Source organism: Somniosus microcephalus, chromosome 6, assembly GCF_052327205.1.
Source record: "Somniosus microcephalus isolate GS21.2 chromosome 6, FLI_Smic_1.0, whole genome shotgun sequence".
NCBI lineage: Eukaryota > Metazoa > Chordata > Chondrichthyes > Squaliformes > Somniosidae > Somniosus > Somniosus microcephalus.
In genome coordinates, this window is record NC_140992.1 from 12,027,789 (window position 1) to 12,044,485 (window position 16,697).

The 16,697-nt window shown below is 47.1% G+C and overlaps 1 protein-coding gene and 1 long non-coding RNA gene across 2 annotated transcripts in view; one reads left to right on the forward strand and one right to left on the reverse strand.

Annotated features, from left to right (window-relative positions):
• The window catches only part of slc2a2 (solute carrier family 2 member 2), a 54,408-nt gene extending 43,827 nt beyond the window's left edge, over positions 1 to 10,581 (forward strand). The window contains exons 9-11 of the mRNA XM_085989727.1: positions 5,148 to 5,249; positions 6,169 to 6,372; positions 8,553 to 10,581. Of these exons, the coding sequence (XP_085845853.1) occupies positions 5,148 to 5,249; positions 6,169 to 6,372; positions 8,553 to 8,753 (507 nt within the window). The 3' untranslated portion in view covers positions 8,754 to 10,581. The remainder of the gene's footprint in view (positions 1 to 5,147; positions 5,250 to 6,168; positions 6,373 to 8,552) is intronic.
• LOC147115456 (uncharacterized) overlaps positions 1 to 16,697 on the reverse strand; it is a 103,134-nt gene that overhangs the window by 24,882 nt on the left and 61,555 nt on the right. The gene's annotated exons all lie outside the window — the stretch shown is intronic.

Below are 16,697 nucleotides of genomic sequence, written 5' to 3' on the forward strand. Positions count from 1 at the left end.
GGTTAGAAAGTGGACATCAGGTGAGGCCAGCAGGCAGTTTGGTTTTCATGGCCGCCTAGGTACAATAGCTTGCTGACACTTGTTGCGTGGGCTGACCTATGAAGAATCGACACTTGAGCTGGTGCTGAAGGGATACCAGCGCCCATGGAACCGTACCTCAGCAAGAAGTCAAGAGCCACTCATCGACCTGAAACGTTAACATTCCCTTCCCCTCTCCACAGATGCTGCCTGACATGCTGAGCGTTTCTGTTTTTATTTCAGATTTGCAGCATGTGCAGTATTTTGCTTTCTGTTTGTAGTTCTCAGGATGGTGCTAGTTAATAATTTCTGTTTGGTTGTTTATTCTATTCAGTTAGTGTTTAACAAGAGAACACTCTGCCAAGACTAAATTGAACAAATAGGCTTTTACAAGCATGGCCAGCGATGGTTAGAAGCATTAGAAAGGAGAAAAGAAGAACTTGCATTTATATAGTGCCTTTCATGACCTCAGGACCTACCAAAAATACTTTCTAGCCAATGAAGTACTTTTGAAGTGTAGTCATTATTGCAATGTAGGGAAATGCGGCAGGCAATTTGCTCCCACAAACAGCAATGAGATAAATAACCAGATAATCTGTTTTAGTGATGTTGGTTGAGGGATAAATATTGGCCCAGGACACCAGGGAGAACTCCCCCTGCTCTTCTTTGAAATAGTGTCGTGAGATTTTCACGTCCACCTGAGAAGGCAGACGGGACCTCGGTTTAACATCTCATCCAAAGGGCGGTTAAAGAGGCGAGACACCAAATTTGAAGCAGTTTAAAAAAAAAATTTATATATTTATTTTTCAACAACTTGTATTTATATAGTGCCTTTAAAGTAGTAAAATGTCCCAAGGCGCTTCACAGGAGCGTGATCAGACAAATATTTTACACCGAGACACACATGGAGAAATTAGGTCAGATGGCCAAATATTTGGTCAAAGACGTAAGTTTTAAGGAGCAACTTAAAGGAGGAAAGTGAGGTAGCGAGATGGAGAAGTTTAGGGAGGGAATTCCAGAGCTTAGGGCCCAGGCAACAGAAGGCACGGCCACCAATAGTTGAGCGATTATAATCAGGGATGGTCAAGAGGGCAGAATTAGAGGAGCGCAGATATCTTGGGGGGGTTGTGGGGCTGAAGGACATTAGAGATAGGGAGGGTCGAGGCCATGGAGGGATTTGAAAACAAGGATGAGAATTTTGAAATCAATGCGTTGCTTAACTGGGAGCCAATGTAGGTCAGCGAGCACAGGGGTGATGGGCGAACGGGACTTGGTGCGAGTTAGGACACGGGCAGCCAAGTTTTGGATGACCTCAAGTTTACGTAGGATAGAACGTGGAAGGCCAGCCAGGAGTGCGTTGGAATAGTCAAGTCCAGAGTTAACAAAGGCATGGATGAGGGTTTCAGCAGCAGAAGAGCTGAGGCAAGGGTGGAGACGGGCGATGTTAGGAGGGTGGAAATAGGTGGCCTTAGTTATGCCACTGATGTGTGGTCAGAAGCTCATTTCAGGGTCAAATATGACACCAGGATTGCGAACAGTGTGGTTCAGCCCCAATCAGATGCTAGGGAGAGGGATGGAGTCAGTCGCTAGGGAACGGAGTTTATGGCGGGGACCGAAAACAATGGCTTCGGTCTTCCCAATATTTAATTGGAGAAAATTTCTGCTCATCCAGTACTGGATGTGGGACAAGCAGTCTGACAATTTAGATGCTGTGGGGCAGTCAAGAGAAGTGGTAGTGAGGTAGAGTTGGATGTCGTCAGCGTACATGTAAAACCTGATGCTGTGTTTTCAGATGATGTCTCCAAGGGGCAGCATGTAGATGAGAAATAGGAAGGGGCCAAGGATAGATCCTTGGGGGACACCAGAGGTAATGGTGCAGGAGGAGAAGCCGTTGCAGGTGATTCTCTGGCTATAATTCAATCGATAAGAATGGAAACAGGCGAGTGCAATCCCACTCAGCTGGATGACAGTGAAGAGGCGTTGGAGAAGGATAGAGTGGCCAACCATGTCAAAGGCTGCAGATAAGTCAAGAAGGATGAGGAGGGAAGGTTACCTTTGTCGCAGTCATAAAGGATGTCATTTGTGACTTTGATGAGGGCCGTTTCAGTACGGTGGCAGGGGCAGAAACCTGATTGGAGGGATTTAAACATGGAGTTCTAGGAAAGATGGGCACAGATTTGGGAGGCGACAACACATTCAAGGACTTTGGAGAGGAAAGGGAGGTTGGAGATGGGGCGATAGTTTGCAAGGACAGAGGGGTCAAGGGTTGATTTTTTGAGAGGGGTGATGACAGCAGATTTGAAGAAGGGGACAGTACCTGAGGAGAGAGAACCGGTAACAATGTCAGCTAACATGGGAGCTAGAAAAGAAAGTTGGGTACTCAGCAGTTTGGTAGGAGTAGGGTCAAGGGAGCAGGAAGTGGCTCTCATGGACATGAATATTTTGGAATACTTTGGGCAGGAAGTGCTCTCTGTATTCTGAATGGGGGAAATCATCCAGGGCTCCTGCTCCTGATTGCTATACATTTGTTTTATTCATTTATGAGATGTGGGCATCATTAGCAAGGCCGGCATTTATTGCCCATCCCTAATTGCCATTGAGAAGGTGGTGGTGAGCCGCCTTCTTGAACCGCTGCAGTCCGTGTGGTGAAGGTACTCCCACAGTGCTGTTAGGGAGGGAGTTCCAGGATTTTGACCCACTGGCAATGAAGGAACGGTGATATATTTCTAAGTCAGGATGATGTGTGACTTGGAGGGGAACTTGGAGGTGGTGGTGTTCCCATGCGCCTGCTGCCCTTGCCCTTCTAGGTGGAAGGGGTCGCGGGTTTGGGAGGTGCTGCCGAAGAAGCCTTGGCGAGTTGCTGCAGTGCAGCTTGTAGATGATACACACTGCAGCCACGGTATTGCCGGTGGTGGAGGGAGTGAATGTTTAGGGTGGTAGATTGGGTGCCAATCAAGCGGGCTGCTTTGTCCTGGATGGTGTCGAGCTTCTTGAGTGTTGTTGGAGCTGCACTCATCCAGGCAAGTGGACAGTATTCCATCACACTCCTTACTTGTGCTTTGTAGATGGTAGAAAGGCTTTGGGGAGTCAGGAAGTGAGACACTCACCGCAGAATACACAGCCTCTGACCGGCTCTTGTTGCCACAGTATTTATGTGGCTGGTCCAGTTAAGTTTCTGGTCAATGGTGACCCCCAGGATGTTGATGGTGGGGGATTCGGCGATGGTAATACCATTGAATGTCAAGGGGAGGTGGTTAGTCTCTTGCTTGTTGGAGATAGTCATTGCCCGGCACTTCTGTGGCGTGAATGTTACCTGCCACTTATCAGCCCAAGCCTGCAACAGGTCTTGTTGCATGTGGGCATGGATTGCTTCATTATCTGAGGAGTTGTGAATGGCACTGAACACAGCGCAGTCATCAGCGAACATCCCCATTTCTGACCTTATGTTGGAGGGAAGGTCGTTGATGAAGCAGCTGAAGATGGTTGGGCCTAGGACACTGCCCTGAGGAACGCCTGCAGCGATGTCCTGGGGCTGCAATGATTGACCTTCAATCACCACAACCATCTTCCTTTGTGCTAGGTATGACTCCTGATTCCCATTGACTTCATTTTTACTAGGGCTCCTTTATGCCACACTCGGTCAAATGCTGCCTTGATGTCAAGGGCAGTCACTCTCACCTCACCTCTGGAATTCAGCTCCTTTGTCCATGTTTGCACCAAGGCTGTAATGAGGTCGGGAGCCAAGTGGTCTTGGTGGAACCTAAACTGGGCATCAGTGAGCAAGTTATTGGTGAGTAAGTGCCGCTTGATAGTAGTCGATGACACCTTCCATCACTTTGCTGATGATTGAGAGTAGACTGATGGGGCAGTAATTGGCCGGATTGGATTTGTCCTGCTTTTTGTGGACAGGACATACCTGGGCAGTTTTCCACATTGTCGGATAGATGCCAATGTTGTAGCTGTATTGGAACAGCTTGGCTAGAGGCGTGGCTAGTTCTGGAGCACAAGTCTTCAGCATGGCAGCCGGGATGTTGTCGGGGCCATAGCCTTTGCTGTATCCAGTACGTTGAGCCGTTTCTTGATATCACGTGGAATGAATTGAATTGGCTGAAGACTGGCTTCTGTGGTGGTGGGGACCTCAGGAGGAGGCCGATATGGATCATTCACTCGGCACTTCTGGCTGAAGATGGTTGCAAACGCATCAGCCTTGTCTTTTGCACTCACGTGCTGGGCTCCACCATCATTGAGGATGGGGATATTCATGGAGCCTCCTCCTCCCGTTAGTTGTTTAATGGTCCACCACCATTCACGACTGGGTGTGGCAGGACTGCAGAGCTTTGATTTGATCTGTTGATTGTGGGATCTCTTAGCCCTGCCTATAGCATGCTGCTTCCGCATGGTGAGCCTTTCTGGAAAATGCGGCCAAGAGCTGGTTTAGCTGTGATGCTTTTAGTAGTTGAGAAGCTTGCCGACATTAACCATCTGGGCTTACATGTCAAGACATGTTCAAAATGATTCAATAGGGTAGATACAGAGAAACTATTTCCTCTGGTGGGGGAATCAAGAACGAAGGGACATAATCTTAAAATTAGAGCCAGGCTGTGCAGGAGTGAAATCAGGAGCTGCTTTTTCACACAAAGGGCCAAGGAAATCTGGAAGTCTCTCCGCCAAAAAGCTGTGGATTCTGGGGGTCAATTGGAGATTTCAAGATGAAGTTTGATAGATTTTTGTTGGGTATGGGTATCCAAGGCCATGAGCAAAGGCGGGTAAGTGGAGTTGAGGCACAGATCAGTCGTGATCTAATAGAATGGCGGAGCAGGCTCGAGGGGCTGAATGGCCTCCTCCTGTTCCTATAATTGGACCGGGTATCGGCACATCTGGAAGCATCCCTCAGCACGAGTCTACAGCTTCAGGGGGAGGATGGCACTGGAAGAAGGAGAAAGAAAAAATAATGAAATACAGGCAAGATGTACGTAGATAAGGGGGATCCACATACACAAGCCAAGGGTTGCTGCGTGGCAGGAGGAATCTTGGGTTTGGCGCATGAGAACCAGCAGCATCACTGGTGTCTTGCTTATAGACTGGATGTGTTCTGATTGCTCTGACGTGATGTGTGTATGTCTCTTTAGGTCTTCCTGGTTGAGCATGCTGGCCGTCGGACCTTGTACATAGTCGGTCTGGCAGGGATGTGCTGCTGTGCACTTTTAATGACGGTCGGGCTTGTTTTGCAGGTGAGTGGGATTGGAGCACGAAATACATCTGGTTATGAGAGACAGAAACCCCAAACTTCCTCACCCCCACTAGCCCCGCCCCCCCTCCGTAAAAAAATAAATTGCAATTATATAGCGCCTTTCACAACCTCAGGATGTCCCAAAGGGCCTCACAGCCAATGACATACTCTTAAAGTGTAGTTACTGACCAGTTTGCAGTTTACCCCTCTTAGAGAGGTCATAGAGAGGTATGGGGAGAGAGCGGGAATATGGTGTTGAGATAGAGGATCAGCCATGATCATATTGAATGGCGGAGCAGGCTCGAAGGGTTGAATGGCCGACTCCTGCCCCTATTTTCCTATGTTTCTAGAAAGGTCACTTTTTACCCTTTCACCTGTTCTTTTTAGCTGCTTCTACATAGAGCCTACATCACAGAAACAGGCCATTCAGCCCAACTGGTTGATGCTCCACATGAGCCTCCTCCCACCCGACTTCATCTAAGCATATCAGCATATCCTTCTATTCCTTTCTCCCTCAGGTGTTTATCTAGCTTCCCCTTAAATGCATCTATACTATTCGCCTCAACCACTCCCTGTGGTAGCGAGTTCCACATTCTCACCACTCTCTGGGTAAAGAAGATTCTCCTGAATTCCCTGTTGGATTTATTAGTGACTATCTTATATTTATGACCCCTAGTTCTGGAATCCGCACAAGTGAAAACATTTTCTCTACGTCTACCCTATCAAACCCCTTCATAATCTTAAAGACCCCTATCAGGTCACTCCTCAGTCTTCTCCTTTCTAGAGAAAAAAGCCCCAGCCTGTTGTCTTTCCTGATAGTTTTAACCTCTCAGTTCTGGTATCATCCTTGTAAATCTTTTTGTTGCATCTTTCAAGGTGTCTCCTGAATCCTCAATTGCCTTTTCCTCCATTCCCCTCAGCACACATTCACCTGGATGAGTTACCTGAGCATGTCGGCCATCTTTATCTTCGTCGCTTTCTTCGAGATCGGACCGGGCCCGATCCCCTGGTTCATCGTAGCCGAGTTATTTAGCCAGGGGCCACGGCCAGCTGCCATGACCATTGCTGGCCTCTGCAACTGGACCTGTAACTTCATTGTGGGAATGTGCTTCCCGTACATCGCGGTAAGAGGATTTATGACCCACCTTTTCAAAGCTGTGTCATCTGAGTAAAGAGATAATCCAGACTCGTATCTTAAGGTTCCCTTATTCACTAGGGTGGGGTCTCCAGTATTACCAGTACGCCCATCGGGGTTTTCCGACACACTAATGGCAACCTTAAAATCTGGCACTATTAAACTTCGATACAACAACTTGCATTTATGTAGCGCCTTTAATGTAATAAAGATGTCCCATGGCGCTTCGCAGGAGCAATTATTCAACAGAATTTGACACTGAGCCACATAAGGAGATATTAGGACAGGTGATCAAAAGCTTGGTCAAAGAGACAGCTTTTAAGGAGCATCTTAAAGGAGGAGAGAGAGGTAGAGAGGCGCAGAGGTTTTGGGAGGGAATTCCAGAGCTTAGGGCCCAGGCAGCTGAAGGCACGGCCGCCAAAGGTGGAGCAATTAAAATCGGGAATGTGCAAGAGGCCAGAATTGGAGGAGCGCAGAGATCTCAGATGGCTGTAGGACTGGAGGAGGTCACAGAGATAGGGAGTGGGGGTGAGGCCATGGAGGGATTTAAAAACGAGGATGAGAATTTCAAAATCGAAGCGTTGTCGGACTGGGAGCCAGTGTAGGTCAGCAAGCACAAGGGCTGGTGGGTGAACGGGACTTGGTGCGAGTTAGGATACCGATATATTACTGAAGCAGACAAGGGGCTGACTGTTATTGAGAGGACAAGGTGAAGACAAAGAGCGACGATGCCCAACGTTATCAAGGTGGAAATAAGTGAGGGTGTAATTTGAACTGAACCCGCCCGGCGGGAGTCTGACGGATCGGAATCCTGTGTTACACCCCGCCAGGTTTTACTCTCCATCGACTTCCGTGGAACGTAAAATCGGGTGGGTGTAAAACAGGCAGTAGATCCAATCGCGTCACTTTCCTTGCGAGGGGGTGAGTTAGGTTAAAATTACGCCCAAGAGTCTGCGATGCCCTTAGCGATGCTGGTTGCCCTTAGCAACGCTGGTTGCCCTTAGCAACGCTGGATGCCAAGAATCCACAGGGATCCCTCACGACCAAATGTGGGCATTCTGACCTATCGCATCGATCTGCGTTGGGCGGGCACATTATACTTCTGCTCCCAAATGGGCAGGATATTCTGATGGTGGAAAAAGGGGTGGGGACCAGGTGTAATGGGGTTCCACCCCACTCTCCGCCTCTAGCTGCTCAGATTAAAGGGCGCTTTCTCCCCCATTACAACTCCATTAAAGCCACATTATAGAGTGTAGAATCACCAGAATGACCCACAGATCAGAAACTATAATTGTCAGAAGAGACTTGAGACACTGGGGCTATTTCATCTGGAGCAGAGAAGGCTGTCAGGGGACTTAATTGAACTTTTTAAATGATGAAGGATTTTCATAGGGTGAAAAGGGTGCTTTTTCTGGTTGGAGCCTCAGTGACGAGTGGTCATCAACTTACATTCTCTGTAAGAGTGAGGAGGGAGGTTTGGAGAAATTGCTTTACACAGAGGTTATTGGAGAATGCAATGCCTTGCCACAGGGAGTGGTTGAGGCAGAGAGGCCATTGCATCTTTTCAGGGAAAATTGGATCAATATTTGAGACAGAGGAAGATACAGGGCCATGGGGGAGAGCGTGGGTTAGGGACATTAGTTGTGGATTGATACAGGGCTATGGGGAGAGAGCGGGGCAGTGGGATTAGTTTTGGATTGATACAGGGCTATGGGGAGAGAGCGGGGCAGTGGGATTAATTTTGGATTGATAAGAGGGCTATGGGGAGAGAGTGGGGTAGTTGGATTAGTATTGGATTGATACAGGGCTATGGGGAGAGAGCGGGGCAGTGGGATTAATTTTGGATTGATAAGAGGGCTATGGGGAGAGAGCAGGGTAGTTGGATTAGTATTGGATTGATACAGGGCTATGGGGAGAGAGTGGGTTAGGGACATGAGTTGTGGATTGATACAGGGCTGTGTGGAGAGAGCGGGGCAGTGGGATTAGTATTAGATTGCTCTAGCATAGAGCTGACATAGAGTTGATGGGCCAAATGGCCGCCTTCTGTGCTATAACCTTCTGTCGATCTATGACTTGAATAAAAAATAAGAATCGTATCTGACTTGATTTCACTGGGGACGGCTGGCCATTTCCACTTCTTAAGATGTTCTCTGCACGTTCCCTCTGCAGGAGCTGTGTGGCCATTACGTGTTCATCATTTTTGCCGGGCTCCTCTTTGGTTCCACCTTGTTCACATACTTCAAGGTGCCCGAAACGAAAGGCAAGACATTCGAACAGATCGCGCAAGTATTCCGACGCAAGAGATCCTCGCCACAGCCTCTCAAAGCTTCCGCTACTGAACTGGAACATTTGGGCACTACAGAGGCCTGATTCAGTGGATGAGGCGAAAGAGGAGATTCTGTGCACATCAAGGTGGAAGTATTCAAACAAAGACTGGAACAGGGACCGTGTAAAATGAAGTACGGGTGCCTATTGGAGACAAGCATTGTCGGAGAATTGTTTATTCTCTTCCTTCACCGTTGGAGGGAACCAGAACCGTTTGCCATGCATGCTGGATTGCTAATGGTGTCATTTCAGATGAACGGATAAGGTATTTGGGGGTGAAATTCTACTTTGGCGAGGGTGCAGAAACGAGCGTTCGTGTCCGTTACACACCCCGCCCGAGTTTCCTCTTCGTTGACTTCAAGGCGGTGGCGGGGTGTATAACGGGCGCGCCATCTGCTGCCATCCAATTTGCGATTTCCCCCCCACTTCCCCAAGTTGAATTTCACGCACTTCTGCACATTATTACCACATAATTTCAAGGCCAAGATTATTTGGCTGACAGTATTGTTGTTGGATCTTGTTTATATTAATATACTGTATTTGAGCGGTGGAAGCTGCTCCTACCCGCCTCCCACTTGTGATGATTCTGCTGCTGCTGTTGTGGTTCGAAAAGGAGGTGTTGGAACATGCCAAGACACTGGAGAATAGAGAATTACTTGCGTGATGTTGACTTCTGAATTAAATGAATTGCCTGTAATTATTCATTTAAAAAAAATATTTTTTGCCTTACTGCTGAAAAACTGCAAATGATGGAGTGGGGATTCTACTGAATGTTCACTCCAATGCGTTTCTGGGATTCCAGGTTGCAAGGAAGCGATGAAAGAGGCATTCGCTGATACTCTCCTGTGTGTTGGCTGTCCAGTCACCTGCCCCAAACCCTATGCATGCTCAGTCGTTGAGTATATTCAAGGCTGAGATCGATAGATACTTCGACTCTAAGAAACATAGAAACATAGAAGATAGGAGGAGGAGTAGGCCATTTGGCCCCTCGAGCCTGCTCTGCCATTCAATGCGATCATGGCTGATCATCCAAATTCAGTACCCTGTCCCTGCCTTCTCCCCATATCCCTTGATCCCTTTAGCCTTAAGAAATATATCTAACTCCTTCTTGAATATATTTAATGAATTGGCCTCAACTGTCTTCTGTGGAGGAGAATTCCACAGGTTCACCACTCTCTGGGTGAAGAAATTCCTCATCATCTCTGTCCTAAATGGCTAACCCCTTATCCTTAGACTGTGACCCCTGGTTCTGGACTCCCCCGTCATTGGGAACAGAGAATCAAGGCATATTGGAATCAGGCGGGAAAGTGGAGCTGAGGTCGCAGAGCAGCCATGATCTTATTGAATGGCGGAGCAGGCTCGAGGGGCCGTATGGCCTACCCCTGCTCCTATTTCTTATATTTCTTAACCCTTCGCACATCCCTGCTCCTGTGCTCCATGTGCATTTCTCGAGACGTTTAGGGTTACTTTAGGGCAATCCCGTTACTCTGGGTCCCAAAAGCTACACTTGAAAGGAGCGTGACGTGGAGTCTGGGCGGGGGATACAGAACGTTAGACCCCCGGTTACCTGGCCCATGTGATCAGGGAGCAGCATTGTGGAATTAGCTCTGATACTAAAACGGTTCATTAAAACCGACCTGCAGAGAAACGTATCGCTAGCTGCCTCTCAGTAAGTCATCTGCTAAGCAGATATTTGTACTGTACAAGGATGGTTTTAATCCCACAAACCTGTCCAGTATTTTTTTTAAAAACTCTAATGTGTGATTTTTGTAATTAAATTGTTAATGTATTGAACAGTCAATCACTGGAATTTCCTGCAAGAAGTTTGATTTCAATAAAGTGTACATAAAAAAACCTCTTTGATATACTTGCTATTAATGGACGGAGAGGAGGTGAAGGGATGCCCAGTAGGAGCTGGCGTGAGACTACCCCACACTAAATTAGCAAAGCTCCCTCTACATTGTCCCATCAAACACTCCCAGGGCAGGTACAGCACAGGTTAGATACAGAGTAAAGCTCCCTCTTCAGATGAATACGTGGCTAGAGGAATGGTGTGAGGGGGAGGGATTCAAATTCCTGGGACATTGGAACCGGTTCTGGGGGAGGTGGTAACAGTTCAAACCAGACGGTTTGCACCTGGGCAGGGCCGGGACCGATGTCCTAGGGGGAGTGTTTGCTAGTGCTCTGGGGGAGGGTTTAAACTAAAATGGCAGGGGGTTGGGAACCTGAGCAGAGGGACAGAGGAAAGGGAAACAAGGATAAAAGAAAAAGATAGGAAGGAGAAAAACAAAAGTGGCAGTCAGAGAAATCAACAGTTTAAATCAAACATGGCCACAGTAAATAATAATTCTAATAGGTCTAAGAGCGTTAAAAAAACAAGCCTGAAGGCTTTGTGTCTTAATGCGAGGAGCATTCGTAATAAGGTGGATGAATTAGCTGCGCAAATAGGGGTAAACTATTATGATTTGATTGGGATTACGGAAACATGGCTCCAGGGTGGCCAAGGCTGGGAACTCAACATCCAGGGGTATTCAATATTCAGGAAAGATAGGCAAAAAGGAAAGGGAGGTGGGGTAGCATTGCTGGTTAAAGAAGGGGTTAACACAATTGTAAGGAAGGATATTAGCTCTGATGATGTGGAATCTGTATGGGTAGAACTGAGAAATACCAAGGGGCAGAAAACGTTAGTGGGAGTGGTATATAGACCTCCAAACAGTAATGTGGAGGTTGGGGATGGCATTAAAAGGGAAATTAGAGAAGCATGCAATAAGGGCACAGCAGTCATCATGGGTGACTTTAATCTACATATAAATTGGGCTAACCAAATTAGTAACAATATTATGGAGGAGGATTTCCTGGAGTGTTTATGGGATGGTTTCCTGGACCAATATGTCGAGGAACCAACCAGAGATCAGGCCATCTTAGACTGGGTATTATGTAACGAGAAAGGGTTAATTAGCAATCTTCTTGTACGAGGCCCCTTGGGTCGGAGCGATCATAATATGATCGAATTCTTCATTAAGATGGAGAATGAAGTTGTTGACTCAGAGGCTAGGGTCCTGAATTTAAATAAAGGAAACTACGATGGTCTGAGGCGCGCGTTGGGTAGGATTGATTGGGGAATGGGGAATGTCACTCAAAGGGTTGACGGTGGATAGGCAATGGCAAACATTCAAAGACCGCATGGATGAACTACAGAATTTGTTCATCCCAGTTTGGCATAAAAATAAAACAAAAAAGGTGACTCAACCGTGGCTAACAAGGGAAATTAGGGATAGCATAAGATCCAAGGAGAGGACATATAAATTGGCCAGAAAAAGCAGTAAACCTGAGGATTGGGAGCACTTTAGGATTCAACAAAGGAGGACAAAGGGATTAATTAAGAAGGGGAAAATAGAATATGAGAGTAAGCTTGCAGGGGACATAAAAACTGACTGTAAAAGCTTTTGTAGATATGTGAAGAGAAAAAGATTGGTGAAGTCAAGCGTAGGTCCCTTGCAGTCAGAATCAGGGGAATTTATTATGGGGAACAAAGAAATGGCAGACGAATTAAATATATATTTTGGTTCTGTCTTCACAAAGGAGGACACAAATAACCTCCCATGATGTCGGGGAACATAGGGTCTGATGAAAGGGAGGAACTGAAAGAAATCAGTATTTGCAGGGAAATGGTGTTAAGGAAATTGATGGGATTGAAGGCCGATAAATCCCCAGGGCCTAATAATCTACATCCTAGGGTACTTAAGGAAGTGGCCCTAGAAATAGTAGATGCATTGCTGATCATCTTCCAACATTCGATGGAATCTGGAACAGTACCCATGGATTGGAGGGTAGCTAATGTTACCCCACTATTCAAAAAAGGTGGTAGAGAGAAAATGGGGAATTATAGACCGGTAAGCCTGACATCGGTAGTGGGGAAAATGCTAGAGTCCATTATAAAAGATGTAATAGCAGAGCACTTGGAAAACAGTGACAGGATTGGACAAAGTCAACATGGATTTACAAAGGGTAAATCGTGCTTGACTAATCTACTGGAATTTTTTGAGGATGTAACTGGTAAAATAGATAAGGGAGAACCAGTGGATGTGGTGTATTTGAACTTTCAGAAGGATTTCGATAACGTCCCACATAAGAGATTAGCGTGTAAAGTTAAGACACATGGGATTGGGGGCAAGGTACTGACTTAGATAGAGAACTGGCTGGCAGACAGAAAGCAAAAAGTTGGAATAAACGGGTCTTTTTCCGAGTGGCAGGCAGTGACTAGTGGGGTACCGCAGGGATCGGTCCTTGGACCCCAGCTATTCACAATATATATTAATGATCTAGACAAGGGAACTAGATGTAATATCTCCAAATTTGCAGACAACACAAAGCTGGGTGGGTGTGTGTGCTGTGAGGAGGATGCCGAGAAACTCCAGGATGATTTGGACAGGTTGGGTGATTGGGCAGAAGCATGGCAGATGCAATATAACGTGGATAAATGTGAGGTTATCCACTTTGGTAGCAAAAACAGGAAGACAGATTATTATCTGAATGGCAATAGATTGGGAGAAGGGGAAGTGCAACGAGACCTGGGTGTCCTTGTGCACCAGTCGCTGAAGGTAAGCATGCAGGTGCAGCAGGTGGTTAAGAAGGCAAATGGTATGTTGGCCTTCGTAGCGAGAGGGTTTGAGTACAGGAACAAGGATGTCTTGCTGCAGTTGTACAGGGCCTTGGTGAGACCACATCTTGAGTATTGTGTGCAGTTTTGGTCGCCTTATCTGAGGAAGGATGTTCTTGCCATGGAAGGAGTTCAGCGAAGATTCACCAGGCTGATACCTGGGATGGCAGGAATGACGTATGAGGAGAGATTGGATCGATTGGGCTTGTACTCGCTGGAGTTTAGAAGAATGAGAGGGGATCTCATCAAAACGTATAAAATTCTAACAGGACTAGACAGACTAGATGCTGGAAGGATGTTCCCGATGGTCGGGGAGTCCAGAACCAGGGGTCACAGTCTAAGGATAAGGGGTAGGCCATTTAGGACAGAAATGAGGAGGAATTTCTTCACCCAGAGAGTGGTGAACCTGTGGAATTCTCTACCACAGAAGGCAGTAGAGGCCAATTCATTAAATATATTCAAGAAGGAGTTGGATATATTTCTCAAGGCTAAAGGGATCAAGGGGTATGGGGAGAAAGCAGGGACCGGGTACTGAATTTGGATGATCAGCCATGATCGCATTGAATGGCGGAGCAGGCTCGAGGGGCCGAATGGCCTACTCCTGCTCCTATCTTCTATGTTTCTATTTTTCTGTGTTACACTGTCCCATCAAACACTTGCAGGGCAGGTACAGCACGGGTTAGATTCAGAGTAAAGCTCCCTCGACACTGTCCCATCAAACACTCCCAGGGCAGGTACAGCACAGGTTAGATACAGAGTAAAGCTTCCTCTACACTGTCTCATCAAACACTCCCAGGGCAGGTACAGCACGGGTTAGATACAGAGTAAAGCTCCCTCTACACTGTCCCATCAAACACTCCCAGGGCAGGCCATCAAACACTCCCAGGGGAGGTACAGCACGGGTTGGATACAGAGTAAAGCTCCCTCTACACTGCCCCATCAAACACTCACAGGGGAGGTACAGCACGGGTTAGATACAGAGTAAAGCTCCCTCTACACTGTCCCAAACACTCCTGGGGCAGATACAGCACGGGTTAGATACAGAATAAAGCTCTCTCCACACTGTCCCATCAAACACTCCCAGGGGAGGTACAGCACGGGTTAGATACAGAGTAAAGCTCCCTCTACACACTCCCATCAAACACTCCCAGGGCAGGTACAGCACGGGTTAGATACAGAGTAAAGCTCTCTCTACACTGTCCCATCAAACACTCCCAGGGCAGGTACAGCATGGGTTAGATAGAGAGTAAAGCTCCCTCGACACTGTCCCATCAAATATTCCCAGGGCAGGTACAGCACGGGTTAGATGGAGAGTAAAGCTCCCTCTACACTGTTCCATCAAATACTCCCAGGGCAGGTACAGCACGGGTTAGATACAGAGTAAAGCTCCCTCTACACTGTCCCATCAAACACTCCCAGGGCAGGTACAGCAGGGGCTGGATACCAAGTAACGCTCCCTCTACACTGTCCCATCAAATACTCCCAGGGCAGGTACAGCAGGGGCTGGATACCAAGTAAAGTTCCCTCTACACTGTCCTAACAATGTGCCTTAGCCTCATTCTTCACGACACACCAGCGTGGCATTTTCCACTTTCCACACCACCCCTACTTAGACACATCTCTGTCAGATTACTAACTGAGTGCTGCACTGGGACCAGTTTTGTATCATGGGCCCAAGTTCATTGGGAATTGTGTTGAAACAGGAACGGAAACTGCTGGAGACACTCAGCAGGTCGGACAGCCTCTGTGGAGAGAACGGACAAGTAATCATTTCAGGTGGGGACCCTTCTTCAAAAAGGGAAACCGGGTTGAGCCCGGCTTAAAATTCATTTGACCGAAGACCCGAAGAGCCAGCAGATAGTGGAGCTATTTTCATCTGTCGGACTGTGTTGGAACTAAGCCCAAGTCCCAGAAGTGAAAGGACAATGTTATAGCTCACTGCACCATCTAGTGAATAATGTTTCCCACATTAGAATCATAGAAATGTACAGTACTGAAGGAGGCCATTTGACCCATGTGTCTGTGCTAGCCAAAAAAGAGCTACCAGCCTAATCCTACTTTCCAGCTCTTGGTCTGTAGCCCTGTAGGTTACGGCACTTTAAGTGCACATCCAAGTACTTTTTAAATGCGATGAGGGTTTCTGCCTCTACCTCCCTTTCAGGCAGTGAGTTCCAGACCCCCACCACACTCTGGGCGAAAAAAGTTCTCCTCAACTTCCCTCTAATCCTTCTACCAATTACTTTAAATCTATGTAATTACAACAGTGACTACACTTCAGCAGTACTTCATTGTCCATAAAGTGCTTTGGGACGTCCTGAGGTCATGAAAGGCGCTATAGAAATACTAGTCTTTCTTTCTTCACAGGTGGTGTTCGTCTATTTGGCCTGAATCTGAACCCGGATGAATAGACAAGTCTTATTAGTGTCCTTTGGCAACATATTCCTCTCCTTCTGCCCTATAGACTGGGTGCTCCTTCCTACATAATCCAGGCTGACACTCTCAGTGCAGTACTGAGGGAGTCCTGCACTGTTGGAGGTGCCGTCTTTCGGGTAAGATGTTAAACCGAGGCCCCGTCTGCTCTCTCAGGTGGATGTAAAAGATGTGGCCCAATGCGTAGCGCTGCAGAACGCACCGCCCCGATATTCACGGTTAGCGCTCTAAGAAGGAAGTGGAGCGCTTGGGCGCTAAATCTGAACTTCGCGATCCCCGGTGCTATTTTTTGTCGGGCGCTAAATTGGTCGCTAACGAATTTATCCCCCTATGATTCTTTGCTGGAAATACACTGCAGGTTTGCCAGCGTTTGAAAAGAGAGAAGAGTGGTTCGTGTTTCAGTTCTGTGACCATTTATAAAAACCCAAAACATTAATCTGTCCTTTCACTTTTCAGATTTCCAGTATTTACAGTTTTTTCCCCACCTCATTTTTTATCTGCACGGCGAAAGCAGTTCAGGTGGTGCGGTGGTTATGTTACTGGACTAGTAATTCAGAGAACGTGAGTTCAAATCCCACCATGGGTAAGAATTGGAACTCAATTGAAAGCATCTGTAAAGTCTTGAACCACATAAGAGTCAAGGGCTGCAGTTTGAAAATCTCTGACCAGCCATGGCTCAGTTAGTAGCACATTTAATTCTGAGTCATGGGTTCAAGCCCCACTCTAGACACTTACAGCCTGACACAACAATGCAGTACTGAGGGAACGCTGCACTGTCAGAGGTGTCGTCTTTCGGATAAGACGTTAAACCAAGGCCCTGTTTGCTCTCCCAGGTGGACGTAAAAGATCCAACAGCATTGTTTGATAGGAAGAGCAAGGGAGTTCTCCCCGATGTCCTG